This window comes from Salarias fasciatus, assembly GCF_902148845.1.
Source record: "Salarias fasciatus chromosome 23 unlocalized genomic scaffold, fSalaFa1.1 super_scaffold_20, whole genome shotgun sequence".
Lineage (NCBI taxonomy): Eukaryota > Metazoa > Chordata > Actinopteri > Blenniiformes > Blenniidae > Salarias > Salarias fasciatus.
In genome coordinates, this window is record NW_021941230.1 from 702,948 (window position 1) to 722,348 (window position 19,401).

The 19,401-nt window shown below is 43.7% G+C and overlaps 1 protein-coding gene across 6 annotated transcripts in view; it reads left to right on the forward strand.

Annotated features, from left to right (window-relative positions):
- LOC115383790 (uncharacterized) overlaps nt 1-19,401 on the forward strand; it is a 161,572-nt gene that overhangs the window by 91,963 nt on the left and 50,208 nt on the right. For 4 of the 6 annotated variants that reach the window (XM_030085979.1, XM_030085978.1, XM_030085974.1 and 1 more), the window contains exons 4-5: nt 16,041-16,869; nt 17,946-17,995. In XM_030085979.1, the coding sequence (XP_029941839.1) occupies nt 16,041-16,869; nt 17,946-17,995 (879 nt within the window). Of the gene's footprint in view, nt 1-12,279; nt 12,330-16,040; nt 16,870-17,945; nt 17,996-19,401 lie in introns of all 6 variants that reach the window. The other 2 variants (XM_030085977.1, XM_030085981.1) reach the window with 2 other exon arrangements.

Genomic DNA, 19,401 nt, shown 5'->3' on the forward strand with positions numbered 1-19,401 from the left:
CGTCCGCTTTGGAAGGTCCGCGCACCACCGATGCGGACGCGCTTTCTCCCGTGCTACATTTTGAGCTCAGCTGTGTGCGTCTCATGCAGGCGCGGTGATCCACGCAGCCTCGAGAAGCTTTTCCGGCTCTACAGACTGTTTATCTGCTCCTTTAGTACGGATTATTTAGAGAAAATTAAGCACATACATTGTCAGTACATTATCTTTAAGTATTAAAGTTTATTTAGCCTTTTTTTTCTGTTTCTGAATCGCGGGGCGGCGCCGGAGCGATTAGTTACTTTTTCACTTCTGTCTGCAGACCTTCTCCTCCCTCCAGACAGTCTCTCTCTCTTTCCACGAGTTTTTCACTCTTTCCGTGTCTTTAAGTGGAGCCATCAGGCTGGAGCTCCGTCTACTTTCACTTTTACCGTCATGTTTTGTTTGCTCTGGCGCTCTGGCGCAGGCGCACACTTCCGCGACCTGCGCGCAATGCGCAACGCGGTCTCAATTTCTGGCTGCTGCGCGGACGTCCGCGGATCGGTCCGCGCGGACCCTGGCGGACAGGAATTCATGACGATTTTTACGTCACGTGGACCAACGCGCACCCACGCGGACATGTGAAGCATGGACGGGCCTTTATAATGGCCGTTTACGCTCGCCCAGAGCTCTGGGACAAAACTTCTTCATTTTACAGGGAGTCCCGCCTCCCCACCAGACACGACGCGTCGCGTCTGGTGGGGAGGCGGCTTTACGTTCTAATGACCGGAGCGGACGGTGTTGAGGCTCCTCCATGCTTCACATGTGTCATGTGCGCTGATCGCGCCGGTATAAACATGTCAGAGTAGCCTGGCATGCCAGACTGACTTCATGTGTGACACACAAGACATGTTTCCCCATGTATCCCTGAGCATGGAGAGACAGTCTGGCGTGCCAGGCTAGCGTCAGAGCGCCACAGCAAACAGAACATGACGGACGCTAACTGTGAAAAGTGATTGTGTGAAGCCATCAGGCTGTAGCTCCGTTAAAATCACACGCAATCCAAAAAGTGATAAATCAAACACTCAAATTTGTAAGGTAGGGTAAAAAGTGACATGGCTAAGCGAGTCCATCTTCAAATAAATGCATGATTATTTAAACTTAAAATACATTCAAACATGGATACTTTAATTTGAAGTTTCCAAGTTTAAAGTCTTCAAATCATGAACTGTGCATTTTTTTCAGAGGCTTGTCGTAATGCCCATTGTTTTGCACAATTAATAATACACAATAAAGAACTTATTGTTTCACTTTAGTTGTTTCACTGAATTTAGTGTGGTTTGTGCTGATAACAGTTTTATGTTTTTTTCATTTCTCTGTTCTCTACAGGATTAGTTTTGTCTTAACTGCAGGCCGTACTATTTGGGGGAACTTCCTTTCAGTGAGGTGGCCCTGTAAGTTTTACCATTTCACCTTGCCAAACCAACAAACTCTAATTGTCCATTATAAACTGAAGCACAGCCATCAGGCAAGGAACTGTCCTCTCCACTGTGGCCGTTATCAGTATCGGTATTGGCAGCCATAGTTAAGATTATGACTGACAGTAAACCTCTACATAATGTACTTGGATTGGATTGGATGTACTTTGATACAGACTGAATGAATAGGAAAATGTGAGATGGAGAGAAACTATGAGTTTGTTGAATCAAATTTGCCAATCAGATGGTTAGTTTAAATAACCTCTCTTGAACTGAAAGCTCAGCTTCCATCATCTGAGGACCGACAAAAATCATTGTGATATCAACTCAATTCATGTATTGTTTATTTTCAGGCTTCAAACCAAAGGAAGAGAACTGCAGTTTTGCAGGGACTGCCATGGCACATGAAAAAAAATCCTGCTACATTGATGAAGAGGTGTGAGGTAAGAGCAAAATGTTTTTCAGTGATAAAAGAACCGGTCCACAATGAGCAGCATTTACACAAATTACTTCAAGCATACTCTGTGTATTTATTATGGCATAGTGTGTCTGAAGCTCAGGTACCCTTTTTGTTTTGTTTGTTTTTACTTGAAGCCAACAGATCCTGAGGGGGACATCATCAAAGGAATGGTGATCGGAATCCTTTTGGTTGTCGAGGATATGAAGGAGCCCCTTCCAGTGTCCTACAACGATGTTGCTGTTGTCATTGAGGAACAGGTCGTCATGCGGCATCTAGGTGATGTTCCCAAAGCTTTAGTGAACTTGATGGGCCTGCTGTACATGCTGAACCTTGACTACCCAAAAGACTTGAAACATACTTTTGAGGTGGTTCAGCGCCTATTTATGGGAATCGGGTCTGAGGCGTGCCCTCCCCGAGTCCACTCTCTGAAGAATGAACTGCATTTCTGCATTTGGCCCTCAGGAAGTATTTTCATGTTACTTCCATCTGTCTATTGCACTATTAAGCAAGAGGAACTGAAATGTAAAGCCTGTCTGTGGGTCCTCTTTCTTCATCTTCTTTCAGATATCTGTTGCCCTCTCTGGAGTTACTGTTTCTTGCAGACACTAATTTGTAGTGTATTTTGTGTAGCTGTCATGTTTGAATGTTTGCATTTTCAGGCTGACTTTTGGGTAAGGTTTGTGACTCAGAATGGATTTGGCTGATCTCAGAATAGTTTTTCTCCCCTCAGAGGAAAGATGCACATTTTTGATTTTTTTTTTTTTTTTTGTGAACACTTATTTCAATTTTTACCAGGCCTGAATAAGCTGGAAAAACATGCAATTTAAAGAGGGTATGTAAGTTTTTATTTTTGTCTGCATGTCTGAGAGGAATTATTATTTTTACACTATTTAGTAAGAGGAAAAGACAAGTATCATTCTTCAGTGTGTCACACCACTTAGTTTTCATGTTCATGTTCATCTTCTGCTTTATTGGTGAAACACGAATACTTGAGATGTTCCAGAAACAAAAGAGTGGACATTTCACCAATGTTTGAATGTTTTCAGAATCAGAATTTTGAGCAAGTTTCTCAGATATGCATTTTTCTCTTTTGTATTTGATGTACCTCAGTGACTTATTGTTTTTATTCAAAAGAAGGCTGTTTTTTTTTTCATGTATTAGTAATTGTTTTTATGAGAATTCACATTTTTGTGTGGGATGTGCAATATCAGTTTTTGGGCAGCCCCAGGTATGATCTTTTTTTATGTCTCCACATCCATTCATCTTTATTTTAAAGCAAACCTGGTTGGAGCTGGAGTTAAGGTTTTAATAAAGGCTCTTGATTGAAAGATCTTGTTCAGCAATTTTTTTCTGGTGTTGAAATTTCTAAGATATAATTATAGTTTGACTGGCTTTTTGTCATGTAGTTTATTGATAGGTATTAGCTTGCTTATTTTTATCTGTATTTTCACATTTAAAGCTACAACAAAAAACAAATCATTTTGTCAACCCCAGGGACCAAGAAAAGGTAAATCCATCAATTTCTCTAAGCCACAAGTAACCTGCTAATAAAAGTGAAAAAAAAAAACTTAACTTGATAAAATAAGTTCAACCAACATCTTCTTTAGTTCTCTCAATTAATCTTTTCCAGTCCACATTACTTGATACAGGAAGTTGAGTCAACAAACCGTTAGTTGTATCAATTGTATATTTATTGTCGAGCCAACTAGAGCAACGTTTATAGGAACTTGATAAAATACATTCAACCAACATCTCTAAGTTACCCTAAATAATATTTTCTAGTCCAACTTACTTGATACAGGAAGTTGAGTCAACAGACTGCACGTTGCATCAACTTGTACTTTGTTGTCTAGTTAACTTAACACTTTGAGTTGACTCAAATTAACTCGGTCAAAGCAACAACATGACTTGATTTAGTTAAGTTGAGTCAACTCATTCTTTTTTACAGTGTACAACTACTTAGGCAAATAGTGACAGTTATACCTTTTTTTCTCTCCCATTTGTGCTGCTGGTGCAGCGGCGCCCCCTGATGGACGCTGCACTGAGCATTTGCCTGGACTGCCGATGCCATGGGCCGGCTCTGGTTTAATGAAATCTTGAGCTGAGGAGTGTTTTCAGGCCTCATTTAAAGAAGTGAGGGTGTCAGACTCAGCAGGAAGTGTGAGGAGTGGAGGAACTAAAGGCTGCTTCACCTTCGTTCTTCTTTCTCTTGAATAATGGAGTGACTTTCTCAGTCAAGTCATTGGTGTGACCGGCTCTTTGAAATGAATGATGAAAACCAGATCACCGTTAATGTGTCCTCGCTTCCTCCACGTGTTTCCTGTGTTCCTGTTGAGTCTGAGCTGTCAGCGCTGCCTTCATGTGAACCACTGACGACATCTCTGGTTTCACTTTTTCACAGCACGATCCAGTCAATAGAACACCGCTAAGAGAAGGAGGAGCATCTGGAGCAGATCAGGTGTTTTGGACAAACTGATTCCCCTCTTAACTGGTAGGTGGGTTTCTTTCACGTCCCTTTTTGCTGGTAGATGTTAAATCCTAACAGAAATCCATGTTGATTTCAACATCTGCTGCTTCCAGAAGCAGCTGCAGCAGCAGCAGGAAATGTTTGGAGGAAGTCAGTGACCAGTTCACAAGGAAACCAGTTAGAACCAGAAAAACCACATTTATCACTTTATCAAACACACACACACAAGACATGGAATGCTCAGTCAAAGAACACATAGCAGCATTTGGATGCACTTTTCTGGGGATGAAGAACAAGATAAAGTAAAATGTAATAAGTGTCAAAGAAACATCTCTTTGTAATCTGGGACATCAAATAACCTCCACCACCGCATGAAAAACTCAGAACCGACAGTCACAGAGTCAGATGTCAGAAAATAACAGACTGACTCCTCACTAATAGAGATCACATGACATTTGTCAAGGAGTCTTTTGAATGACTCTTCCAAAGGAGCAGCTCCTCTTGAACCGGATCCCTCAAAGAGCCATAAATCCCAGCTCTGAGGTCTGGTCATAATTAGTGTCGTGTTCGTCCCGGACATGTCCTCCTTTTCTATCATGATACTAAGGTAACACTTTACTTGAAGCCCCCCTGTATAACACAATATAAGTACATTTGTAAAGCATTATAATGCCATTATAACACGTGTAGCTATAGTTATAAACATTCATAGATGATCACAATGCCAGGATCTAACCCTAATCCTAATCCTATGCTGTATATTGAGTTATAAAGCATTGTGATCATGTAGGAGTGTTTATAACTACTTATAATGTGTTACACCGGGTGCTTCAAGTAAAGTGTTACCGATACTAATTCCAGGAACGTTTTATACAACTTACAGAAATGTCCAGGGTTCACTAATCCAGCTGTATAATCCAGCGTGGTGCTCATAATGTTCACAGTGTAATGATCATTCAGACTTGAGACCAACTCAGTACTCAACTATTTCAGTGTGTACTTCAGTCTCCATGACAACTGAGGGTTGTGGTTGACTGAAACATTCCTCTCTTTCATGGTGTCGTAGAGTAAAGACAAAACATGCTAGAATGAAACAATAACAACATTGCAACGATAAGGGAGAGAAACGACGTCATGATAACAGAACAGAAATACAGAGGGACCAAGTACAGCGTCACTGAATTTAGAAATAAAGTCTCAGGAAGTAATATCCCATAATCCTTGTGCGTCTGCGAAGCGTCTACAGTGTTCTGCAGCTGCTACAATATTTCTGATGAAGAGCTGCACGGGGCCAGTGACATTATTACTACAGGAACATTACGAGGAAAACAAGGAGAACTGAAGGGAAAAACATGGAGAATGTACTGTATCTCATGTTCTTTTTCTTTGATTCTTTGTGCCTGCCCCTGGCGACGATTACTGTCCGAGCTGGGCCACGTCCAGGGATTATATTTTCATAAAAAAGAAAATTATTCTTCTGACACTGATTTCTTGGCGTAACTAAGTCCCAAACGGTTTGGAGCAGCACCACAAAAAGCACATCAGAATGTGGCTAAAGTCGGAAATATTGTGCTTCACATTGCTCGGCGTTTCGGCAAAAGAATTCCAAAAGAAACAAGAATATGTTGAGTCAGAGTGACCATTTGACCGTTGTCTGTGTGTGTGTGTGTGTGTGTGTGTGTGTGTGTGTGTGTGTGTGTGTGTGTGTGTGTGTGTGTGTGTGTGTGCATGCTTCCTTGAAGAGTCCAGTTTCTGTGAAATCACATGACCTCTGGTGTGTTTGGGTGGTGTGTATAAAGCTTGTGAGCATCCAGACAGCAGCTCATTCTCATCACAGCAGCAGCAGGTGAGTCTCTCTACTTTTCTCCTTTGTTCTCCAGGATTTTTTTAACTCAGAAACTTTAAAAAAAAAAAATAACAAATGACCCAAATGATCAGAGACCAGGTGTCCATGGAAACCATCAAGCATTCAATCCAATAACATTTATGAAAAAAAAAATATTGTAAAAGAAAAAGAAGAAGGTGCATGTTCTCCACGATAATTCATGGTTTTCCTCCCTCAGTGTCAACAGCTGATGAAGGTTAGTTATTGACTGTAAATGATGAGTTCATTTCTACCCACCAGTCAATTTATCCACTGTGTTGAGATAAATGTAATAAAAAGTGTAGTATCTATAGTTTAATGCAGGCCTGGCCTGAACCAATCCGGCGCCCTCTGCAAGGTTTTAGGTGGCGGCCCGTTATACTCACAACAAAGCTGACAGCTTTGTCTTTGACAATTCTTTATTATTTAAAGACAGAAAATTCTCAATCAGCACAGTTAACAAGAAAAATTCTAGAGAAATGTTACCAACAAAAGGAAGAAATAAACGGATCTCTGAAACACAATATGAATACTTATAACATGAAGTGCAAATGAGACAAAACCAAACATCAAGCTTCTTTCAGCAGCAGCCACTGGAACAGGAACAGTGGCAAAGAGTCTCAGAGCAGGTTGGGAGAAAGTTCTGCTATAATGAAAGTGTAGCTGAGGTGGAGCCAGGAGGAGGAGCGCTTGATTCTGAGGTGGAGGCAGGAGGAGGAGCGCTTGATTCTGAGGTGGAGGCAGGAGGAGGAGCGCTTGATTCTGAGGTGGAGGCAGGAGGAGCGCTTGATTCTGAGGTGGAGCCAGGAGGAGGAGCGCTTGATTCTGAGGTGGAGCCAGGAGGAGGAGCGCTTGATTCTGAGGTGGAGGCAGGAGGAGGAGCGCTTGATTCTGAGGTGGAGGCAGGAGGAGCGCTTGATTCTGAGGTGGAGCCAGGAGGAGGAGCGCTTGATTCTGAGGTGGAGCCAGGAGGAGGAGCGCTTGATTCTGAGGTGGAGCCAGGAGGAGGAGCGCTTGATTCTGAGGTGGAGCCAGGAGGAGGAGTGCTTGATTCTGAGGTGGAGGCAGGAGGAGGAGCGCTTGATTCTGAGGTGGAGGCAGGAGGAGGAGCGCTTGATTCTGAGGTGGAGGCAGGAGGAGCGCTTGATTCTGAGGTGGAGCCAGGAGGAGGAGCGCTTGATTCTGAGGTGGAGCCAGGAGGAGGAGCGCTTGATTCTGAGGTGGAGGCAGGAGGAGCGCTTGATTCTGAGGTGGAGCCAGGAGGAGGAGCGCTTGATTCTGAGGTGGAGGCAGGAGGAGGAGCGCTTGATTCTGAGGTGGAGCCAGGAGGAGGAGCGCTTGATTCTGAGGTGGAGGCAGGAGGAGGAGCGCTTGATTCTGAGGTGGAGGCAGGAGGAGGAGCGCTTGATTCTGAGGTGGAGCCAGGAGGAGCCTTGAATCTGCTGCCTCACTGGTGGATTGTGTTGCTGAGGTGGAGCCAGACGTGGTTGAATGTCCAGGGGGGGTTTAGAAACTTCAACAGTACGTCTGAAAAGTGTCTGTGACTCCACTTATTCTCTAATAATAAAAACACATCATTCCTAGAATAAAATGAAATGATAACATAAATAAAAAAACAAAGAGGTACATGTGTGTTTTCCACTAGAGTGCACTCAGAATATACAAGGTCCTTGTTTCAGATTTGCAAACTGGATGTTTATTTGTTGTTTATTGTCATTACAGTGGAATGCTGAAAGGCAAAATGCAATGTGATCATAAACATCTGAGTGAATTCCAGCAGTGCTGATGTTCACAGCAGCATTCCTCTCCTGTGATGCTCTAAATTAATAATAATGATGAGCCTCAACAGCTCAGCTCTCAACTATTAGATATGGGGGGAAAAGTGACTATTAGCAGCCGGGCCAACGTTAGCGAACCAGACGGCAATAAAAATGTTGAGAATGAAAGAAAATATAAACACTGTCTGAAATGATATGATATAAATTTCTGTGAGGAAGGTCAGGTGGGAGAACCAGTAGTTACCTACATGATCTACATTATGTTCCATAAAAACAAGCCCGTCTAAAATAATGACTGGCATTAAAACCAGTGTTGGGCAAGTTACTTTTAAAAAGTAATTAGTTAAAATTACAAATTACTTCTCCCAAAAAGTAATTGAAGTAGTAAGTGAGGTACCTCATTGTAAAAGGAATTAGTTACTCAGCAATGTTATTTTTCATGTTCTACACATTACCACATTCTATAACATCTATGACATCAGATGTTCACATCAAATGATTGAAGAATAAAAACACTTTATACAGTATTTTAGAACATTTGGTATTTATTTGAACTAAACTGCAGCCTGTTAAGAAAACACAAGTGTAAACCTCTGGCCATTAAGTGGTGCTAATCTCTGTAACTGTACATTAGTTACTGTGTACCAGAGTACCTGCAGTCAGAGTGTTCAGCTCGGCTCTGGTCACCTGGAGCGTTGCTCGTTTTAACAGAGCGCCTCGTCTCCCTCCTGGCTGCATTTGGGCTCGAGGTGGGTTAGCATGGGGTTAGCATGGGGTTAGCATGGGGTTAGCAGCAAGTGTCATGCTAGCATGTGTTGATGTGAGGTGCTGCTGGAGGCAGACGTGGATAAAGTCTTCCAGTGAAGCTTCCAGTTTCAGAACGCGACCTTTGAAGGTCTGAGGCTCGACGAGCTCCACGCTATTGTCTCTGTCTTGTTGTGTTTACCGGCAGTTCACTTGGTGTTTACCAAGTGAGACACGTGAGCAGGGCATGATCCACCCACCAGCCAATAATCATCCGTGTTCACCCCCCCCCCCCACCAACCCCCCCTCCTGCAGCTGATGTGTGCAGCAGAAGCAGACACACCGCTTGCAACGATGACAAAAGTAATTCATAACATTATTCATTACTGAAAAAAAGAACACCGTTACTAACACCATTATAATCCAACGCCGTTATTACCAACGCTGCCAATCAGTGGATTTTATTTCCCATTCGGTGTTGAAAAGGACCAAACTGCTCCTCAGGAGCTGAACCTTAGACATGAAACTCTGAGGACAGTCAGTGTGTTCAGAAGCAGGACTGTAGAAAGGGCCTGGAGAGGTAGAAGATGGACAGGGCATGAGTAAAGGTCTAATGTTAGAGAAAAAACTACTGTCAGGGTTAAGTTATGGTTAAACAGTTAATGATGAATGAGCCTTTATAGATCTGAAAATCAGTTCTTAAAAGTCTTCATTCTGTGTGACAAAAACCTTAACAGATTCTTTTTATCTTTTCTAAATGAAAATCTGGTACTGTACATGACTATACATTAGTGATGTGCAGATGAAGCTTCATGAACCACTGTCTTTATTTTCTGAAGCCACTAGATGGTGCTAACTGTTCAAAAAACATTTCAGAGCTCACTTTATTGTCAGTCCTCGAGCCTCTATCTTAGAGCCAAGAGTGCCACCTAGTGGCTTCAGAAAATCAAGACAGTTGGTCATGAAGCTTAATCTGCACATCAGTACTGTATATCATGATATCTGATATACTTCCATGAATGCCATGTAAGGACATCAAGAGCTTGAGACAGGGAGTCAAAGTGGAGGACAGACAGGAACAGACAGAGACCTGAGATAGAGGATCATAGAACAGAGACCGTTCTAAAGATTTCACTAAAAAGTGGAAATCATGAGTTTCTTACTTCTAGTAGCTGCAGTCCAGCAGCACTGAGTGACATTGTGACTTTACCTTTTAGGATGTTTGGAGTAGGGACACATGACTGAGAGACGATGTGGTCAGAGGACAGATGACAGAGGCATATAGACGAAATCCTCCTCCAGTCCTGTCGATGTTTTACCATCTAAGCTCACTGTGAATGCTTTCAACACAATCGGACCATGGGTGACCAAAATGTTCAACTTGTTGCTAGCTTCCTGTGTCTTTCCTTCCTCCTTCAAGCATGCAGTCATAGAACCAAAACTTAAGAAACCAAACTTGGACCATCACGAACTTAAAAACCACAGGCCGATATCTAAACTCCCCAATCTGTCCAAATTGTTAGAAAAGGTGGTGGCGACCCAGCTCACATCTTTTTTACAAGAGTATGACATCTATGACATTTTTCAGTCAGGCTTTCGCAAACAACACTCTGCAGAGACCGCCGTGCTGAAAGTGTCTTGCGACATCCTGATGTCTGCTGACTCGGGGAGGTGCACAGTGCTAGTCCTGGTGGACCTGTCCTCAGCCTTTGACACGGTTGACCATCAGACCCTGATAAACAGGCTACAGGACCTGATTGGCCTGTCAGGTCCAGTGCTCAAATGGTTCTCCTCATATGTGACAGGTAGGAGCTTCAGTGTCAGCCAACAACATCATGTCTGAGCCAGCCAGCCTGCAGTACGGCGTGCCTCAGGGCTCTGTTCTGGGACCCCTCCTGTTCCTTCTGTATTTGCTTCCACTGGGTCAGATAATTCAGCAGTTCAGTGATGTCTCGTACCACCTATTTGCAGATGACCTACAGCTGTACTGCTGATTCAAGCCCTCTGAAGCCCACAAACTGAGCTCCCTGATAAACTGCTTGTCACTCATCAAGCAGCGGCTCAGTGACAACAGCCTCCAACTAAAGTCAGAAAAAACAGAGACCCTCATTATTGCCCCAGACAGTGCCATTCCCACTATTAAGCAGCACCTTGGTGATCTGAGCCCCTCAACCAAGACCGAATTGAGGAACCTTGGGGTGATCTTTCACAGTGCCATGTCACTAGACCGCCACTCGAGGCAGCTGGTAAGAACCTGTTTCTTCCAGCTTCGCAATATCACTAAGCTCAGACACATAGTGTCAAAAAACGAGCTTGAAATGATCATTCATGCCTTTATATCCTCGCGGCTCGACTATTGTAACAGCCTATTCACTTGCCTTAACAGGAAGGAGCTGGCCCGCCTCCAGTATGTTTAAAACTCAGCTGCGAGGCTGCTGACCAGCACCAACAGGAGGTCCCACATCACACCCATGTTAAAATCCCTCCACTGGCTCCCTGTTGCATTCCGTATCCAGGTTAAAATCTTGGTGCCGACTTTCCGAGCTCTACATGGCCAGGCTCCTATGTACTTCAAAAACCTCATCACACCCTACAGCTCGGCCCAAAGCCTGAGGTCCTCTGACCAGAACCTTCTGAGAGTCCCCCGGACTCACTTTAAAACCAGGGGTGACCACTCTTTTACATCCACTGCTCCGCGCCTCCAGAATGAGCTTCCTCCAGATCTGCGCTCCCTGGACTCGGTGGATGCCTTCAAAAAACTCTTAAAGACAGACTTGTTTCAGAAGGCATTCTGGACCCCAGTCAGCATTGTCTTGGTAGCAACTCGTCCTTTTTATATATGTTCTCATGTACTGTGAATCGTCTTTTTTGTGATTTTTAAACTGTGAAGCACTTTGTGACACTCTGGCTGTGAAAAGCATTATACAAATTTTACTTACTTACATATCGGTCACTCCTGAAATTCAGTGACACTCAAGTTCAAACACAACCTTACGTTTCCAAGAAAGGTACACAGCACTTTCTATGCAAAAGCTATTTGAAAAAAGTAAAAGATCACATAGCGTTTTGTGAAAGGTTTTTTTGTTTGTTTGTTTGTTTTTTTTATTTTATTTTGCTGTGTTGTTAATTTATTCCACATTTCTGCTCAAACTGTCAAAGTCAGGGGAAGTCAAAGTGAGGGACAGATGGAGTCAAAGTGAGGGACAGACAGGGGACCCCCCCCCGGCCCTAAAATGGGACCTAAAATTCAGTGACACCCAAGTTCAAACACAACCTTATGTTTCCAAGAAAGGTACACAGCACTTTCTATGCAAGAGCTATTTGGAAAAAACAAAAAACAAAAAACAAAGATCACACAGCGTTTTGTGAAAGGTTTTTTTTTTTTTTTCTTGCTGTGTTGTTAATTTATTCCATATTTCTGCTCAAACTGTTTACGGATCTTTCAGGGTTCCAACATGTGTCCCCACAATGCTCTACTCAATCTACAACCTTAATTACTCATCTGATGCCGTCTTTCTTCTGTATGTTTACAGCAGTGTGACTGCAGTGAAGCATCAGGACATCACCTCAGCACCATGGCATTGTGAGTATCCTGACCAATGAACACAACAAACATGAGACCTAAACCCTGAAGAGGGATCAACCAGTCCTGAATATCTGTTTCCTGGCTGACTGACCCTGACTGACCTGGACATGTGTCATCCTTGTTAGTGGTGCTGTGAATCCTGTTAGAGCCTGTTATCAACTCAGTCATTCAGCTCAGGGTTCCACTGGTGATCAATGTGTTCACAGGAAGGAGTCTGGAGAAATCAGACCAATCACTAGAGATGGGCAGAAAAGCTGCACGAACAGCTGTAGTTACTTTCTGAAGCCACTGGATGGTGCTGACTGTTTGACAAGAAATGTTTTAAAACACACTTCATCCCAGTTTTTCAGCCTCCAGCTTAAAGCCAAGAGCGCCATCTAGTGGCTTCAGGAAGTACAGTGATTCATGAGGACCTGTTCATGACTCCCAATCACAAACCCTGCAAAGCAGCTTCCTCTTCACCATGTAGGAAACTACTGTCCAGACAGGAAGTCTTCAAACATCATCCCAGACTAACCCCTGATGCACACTGGATGCAGTACGGCTGCGGAGCGGACACTGCAGCTAATCTGTAGTCATTAAAATCAATGCTGTGGTGCAGACCGGCCGCGGTCCGGCTCCGGTCCGGCTCCGGAGCCCTTGCGAGCTCCGTAATATTTCCGCAAGGATCCTATTTTTCCGCATGCCGCAGCCCGACTGCATCAATTCAGACAGAAGCAAGTCGGGCGCCAGAAGGAAACACGATAGTTGTTCCAAAATAAGTGATTTCAAAATAAAATTTGTGTCGTGTTTTTGCCTTAATATTCTATTTTTTTTTTTACTTCTGTAAGAAAACAGAACAAACAACGTGATGTAGTCATTATACGCGTTAGAACAGCAGTGCTCAACCAGTCGATCAGGTAGACCACGAGGTGCAGGGGAAAAAAAAAAGAAAGAAGAGAGTAATGTGCGCGAGTGAGTGAGTGAGTGTGTGTGTACGCACGCTGCGCTTCATGTATGAGAAACAGCGGTGCAGCAGCCCCTCCCCACTTCTTCTTCTTCTTCTTCTTGCAGCAGACTAGGCACAACTCGGTGCAGTGCTGCCACACACAGGTGATTTGTGCTATTACAGCTTCATCTTCTGGGGCCCAAATCCTGCTGTTCAGACCCGTTCTCAGAAGAAAGTGAACTACTGTCCGTGCTATCTCCCTCTCACTCAATCCCTCACCCAGTGTTGTTGCAAGTGAAAATGTTTTTAATCCCAACTTTTCCAAATTTATAAACAATGTTTTTCTCTGTTCTGACTACGCTGGACATTTCATTATGACATGACTCACTGACTCTGAGGATTCAGTGTTCACATTTCCCATCAGGATGTTTTCCTGCGGTGTACCGGACCGCAGCCGGACCGCATCCAGTGTGCATGAGGGGTAAAGCAACACTGCTGCTGTAACTCAAACCTGGAAGGCCTCTGTGGATGTGTAACCTGGTGAAACTAGTGACATTAATAGTGACATTAATTAAATTGACAATCATCACTCTGATCACTCAGTGTCCATTGTTTCCTGCTTAGACGTTTAGCGTGGAAATTTCTCAGTGTTCTTCATTCATTTAGATTTTAGTTTGGAGCAGAACTTCCTGTGTTCTTTATCTTAGAGTTTGGTTTAGAGCAGAAAGGTGGATTAATGAGTGGTTAATGTGGAGAACGCTGTGGAGAACCTGGATCCTCTAATGGAACAGAAATGCTAATCACTGAATAGGGGCTATTAATTTAATTGGTAAATTCTTATTACTCTTCCTGGGTTTGTTGTTTGCACTAATGGATGTTCAACCGAGGATCTGAAAAATGATCTCGGCATTTAAAACTCCTCTGAGCTGCTGACAGCAGACAGAACAGAAATGCTCTTTAACTACTGAAGCTAATGCTAATCACCACTGACTGTACTGCTTGAAGGACTCTTCACACATCCCGACCTGATCGTTAGAACAACGCAAATAAAACAATTTAAAGCACAAACTTCTCTTAATAGGGCTTGGGATCACGCTTTGCATTGTGGGGAGTGGCGGACATGTTGACCGCTCACGAGTGTAAACAAACACGTAACAAAACCAGACAGGAGCAGGAGAAGATGTATGATTAGAGCTTCAGAAAGCAAGGAAAAATGCTGAAATGCCGAAAAGGGTTGATATGTATCAATTTACGCTTAATGTTATCTTGAAAAAAAAATCGCAGTTATTAACGGTTTGAACGGCTATCAACTTACTGTATTTTCTTCATTTGTGTTGTTTGCTGTGTTTATAGGATATATTTAGAAATGTTCTCCTTTTATATTTGTATTTCCCCCTTTTATTCTGTTTTTCTGTTTGCACTACTGTTATTTGTGTTCATTTTGAGAGTATTTTTACAAATAACATCGTCTTAATATGCACATTTTTTCATGTCAAACATTTTGCAAGTTTTATACACTCTTTTATGTAGTTTTGAAAAACTACTATTTATTCTGTAGTATTAACTTTATTTTCTCCTCTTAAGTTTATATTTTGTTTGCACTACGGTCATTTTGTTCATTTTGACAGAATATATTTGGCTGCAGGCTGCATTTGTAAGAGACACTTCATATCAATAAACACCAAAAAAAAAAAAAAAAAAAAAAAAAAACAACAACATCTGAAATACATTTCAGTGTGTTTATTTAAAAAAATAGTGAGTACCACAGACATTTATAGCTCCACTTAAAGGGCAACTCCGGTTTTTTGACATCTGGACCTTATTTATAGGTGTGTGCATGCTCATATACTCACTCAGACAAACATGGTGCAGCTCGGAGTCCTTCAGAAGTTATTTCGATCCAAACGATGTAGCCGCACTAGCGGGGGTGCCACAGCAGGACATGCAGGACATTAGCGCGGGACATAATCTCTGCAAAGTCGCTCATTTCGGCTGGATTTCTTCATCCATCGCCAGTGTTATCATAAAGTCAGCTCGTCTACCGTCTTCAGGTGGGTCATCTGAAGAGCTGATAGTTTTCGCTAACTTAGCCACAATTGGCTCAGATGGGAACGTTGCGGTGCTCCTCTCCCCAGCAGAAAGGCACTTTGAGTCGGCCTCAGCTGTCACGGTGCCCCGGCGTCTGACTTCCAGGGGCCGAGTTGGAAGACGGCCCTCAGCTGCTCCACGGAGGCTCCGGAAACCGGCGAAGACGCACGGCTCACACGCGGCCGCTGGGCCGCTGGATGTCTCTCCTCGCCGGGAGGATGCGTATCTCTGCTCCCCGGCGGATGCACGCTCCACGCCGGACGCGCGACGGCCGGAGCTCTCTCCTCGCCGGGAGAATCCAGATCTCCGCCGCCCGGCGGATGCGCGCTCAGAGCCAGGCCGCGGGACACCGCCGGAGGCCCCCCTTCCGACCGAAAGGCAACCCAGCGCCGATGGATGAAGAAATACAGCCGAAATGAGCGACTTTGCAGAGATTATGTCCCGCGCTAACGCTCCATTGCTGTGGCACCCCCGCTAGTGCGGCTACATCGTTTGGATCTAAATAACTTCTGAAGGACTCCGAGCTGGGTTTAGATGGTGTTTTCCTTCTTGTAGACATTGTGGGTCTTGTGGGTCGTTGTAGGTCTTGTTCTTGCCAGTTTATTACTTGTTGTTCATTTCACATGCATCATGGTAAATTAAATCTCAGTGACAGTTTGGGTTTTAATTTTCTATTTTTTTATTTTTTGCAGCATCAATAACGTCTCATCCAAATACCAAGACCTGGTCTCCAGAAGCACCCTGATCTCAGGAGGATGTCCCAAAATCTACCAGTTGAAACCCAGGAAGGAGAAGATTGGCACTGTGGCCAGAATGACTGTTGGAGAGAAAAACCTGAACAGGCCCAATAAAACCGTCCTGCTGGTTGGTGAAATAAGAACTGGAAAGTCTTCACTGATCAATGCTCTGTTCAACCACATGATGGGAGTGACCTGGGAGGATGAAGTCTGGTTCCAGCTGGTGAAGGAGGAGGAGAACTCTAATCAGACTGAGAGTCAGACCTCAGATGTTATGGTGTACCAGATCTTTGGTTATGAAGGTAACGCTCCACCCTACTCTCTGACCATCATTGATACTCCTGGATTTGGAGACACCAGAGTGATTGAACGTGACGCCATGATCTGTGAAAGACTGCTGGGCCTGTTTCGAGCAGAGGACGGCGTGTGCAGCGTTCATGCTGTGGGTCTGGTGTTGAAGTCAAGTGAGAATCGTCTGAGTGACCGTCTGCTGTACGCCTTCAACTCAGTGATGTCTCTGTTTGGAAAAGACATGGAGAGAAACATTGTGGCTCTGATGACTCAGTCAGATGGACTCACACCTCAAAATGCTCTGAAGGCTCTTGAAGCAGCCAAAATCAAATGTGTCAGAAATAAGAAGAAGCAGCCCACTCACTTCCTGTTTAACAACCTGCAGAAAACAGAGAGAACAGAGGAAGAAGAATTCATTTTGGAACATGCATGGAAAATCTCCAAGAGAGGGATGGACCAGTTCACTGCCTTCTTAGATGAAACAACTCCTCAGGTAATGAATGAAACTGTCAGAGTCCTGAATGAACGTGTTCGTCTGGCAGCCTGCATCCAAAACCTGCAGGAGAGGATCCATCTGATAGAGCTGAAGAGAAGAGAGATCCAGCAGAAACAGGAAGCTGTGAGAGAATGTAATGAAATGATGAGAGAGAATAAGAAATACAGTGGTCATGGAGAGGTGTCATACAAAAAAGAAAAGACTTATCTACTGGAGGCTGGAGCTTCTTCACGTATTCAGGAGCTGTCTGCTGCACTTCCTGTGAGGAGAACTGTCACTATCCATGCTCTGTGTCCTGGACAGCAGGACTTTGTGAGGTGTTGAAAAATGGCCGCTGCACTGTTTGCAGTGGGAAGTGTCCTGTATCGTCTCATGTCAAAGACACATGGAGATATGTCACTGAGTCAAAGACAGTTCCATATACTAACATAGAGATGAAAGAGGAGTATGAGAAGAACAAGTTGGCCGGAGATCAAGAAGGAAAATCAGTTTTTAAAAGTTTTCATTCTGTAAGACAAAAACCTTAAGAGATGCTTTGTATCTTTTGTAATGAAAAGCTGGTACTGTACATGACTATATATCATGATATCTGACATAATTCCATGAATGCCAAGCAAGGACATCAAGAGCTTGAGACAGGGAGACAAAGTGAGGAAGAGACACGGAAGCAAAGTGGACAGACAGAGAGTCAACGTGATGGACAGAAAAGTAGCCAATATGAGGAAGAGACAGGATGTCAAAGTGAGGGACAGACAGGGGACCCCCCCCCCGGCCCTAAAATGGGATCTAAAATTCAGTGACACCCAAGTTCAAACACAACCTTATGTTTCCAAGAAAGGTACACAGCACTTTCTATGCAAGAGCTATTTGGAAAAAAAAAAACAAAAAACAAAGATCACACAGCGTTTTGTGAAAGGTTTTTTTTTTTCTTGCTGTGTTGTTAATTTATTCCATATTTCTGCTCAAACTGTTTACGGATCTTTCAGGGTTCCAACATGTGTCCCCACAATGCTCTACTCAATCTACAACCTTAATTACTCATCTGATGCCGTCTTTCTTCTGTATGTTTACAGCAGTGTGACTGCAGTGAAGCATCAGGACATCACCTCAGCACCATGGCATCGTGAGTATCCTGACCAATGAACACAACAAACATGAGACCTAAACCCTGAAGAGGGATCAACCAGTCCTGAATATCTGTTTCCTGGCTGACTGACCGGACATGTGTCATCCTTGGTAGCGGTGCTGTAAATCCTGTTAGAGCCTGTTATCAACTCAGTCATTCAGCTCAGGGTTCCACTGGTGATCAATGTGTTCACAGGAAGGAGTCTGGAGAAATCAGACCAATCACTAGAGATGAGCAGAAAAGCTGCACGAACAGCTGTAGTTACTTTCTGAAGCCACTGGATGGTGCTGACTGTTTGACAAGAAATGTTTGAGAACACTCTTCATCCCAGTTTTTCAGCCTCCAGCTTAAAGCCAAGAGCGCCGTCTCGTGGCTTCAGGAAGTACAGTGATTCATGAGGACCTGTTCATGACTCCCAATCACAAACCCTGCAAAGCAGCTTCCTCTTCACCATGTAGGAAGCTACTGTCCAGACAGGAAGTCTTCAAACATCATCCCAGACAAACCCCTGATGCACACTGGATGCAGTACGGCTGCGGAGCGGACACTGCAGCCAAGGGCGGACTGGCCATCGGGAGCACCGGGAGGTTTCCCGGTGGGCCGCTGCCTCAGTGGGCTGGTCGGACCACGAGAAGAAAAAAAAAGTCTGACGCGACACCGCCAACAGCGCTATGGTCCGCTCCACAGGGAGGCTGGGCTGTCAGCTGGACAGCTCCTGATGCCATAGGCTGGTTTACCTGGGATTGCTGCTGATAGCCAATCACATTTCATCCCTGCGGTGGTTAAGTCCCACCCACTCCCTCACTCTGCAGCTGCTGTCACCTGTCAATCACACACAGCCGAGACGGACATCTGACGGCAACTTTGGATGGATGCAAGAATGCGCAAAATATGGAGAAAAACAAAACAAAACGAAAAGGTGGCGCTGAGAAGCTCAGGGACAAAAAGAGAAAATCCCTTCAAGACCGGCAAGTAAGTTATGTTTGGTACTTGTTGATGCTTTGATGAAAATGTATTTGGTTAAAGTGAGATAATTCAGCACAGCGACATTTCCTGTAGATGTGAACCTGGCTGTGCTGTTGCTAATTATGATGGGATGGAGTCTTTCACCTTTGTGGCCACGTTGTCATCTGGTTGAAATTAACCTGTTCTTATCAATTAATTGACTCTAATACTTATTAATGACCATAAATTAATGAATTGTTTACTTGTCTGTACAAGTTCGCTATCAGAATAATTCAGTGATACCATCCCAGAATTTATTAATTTTTTTTCTTTTTTATGTAAAATACCTACTGATGATGATGCGTGATGATGATGATTGGTAAACTAGCATAATTAATAATATTAATCTCTTATCTAGATTAAATATAACCCAAATGTGGACAGAGAAGTGAATCCCA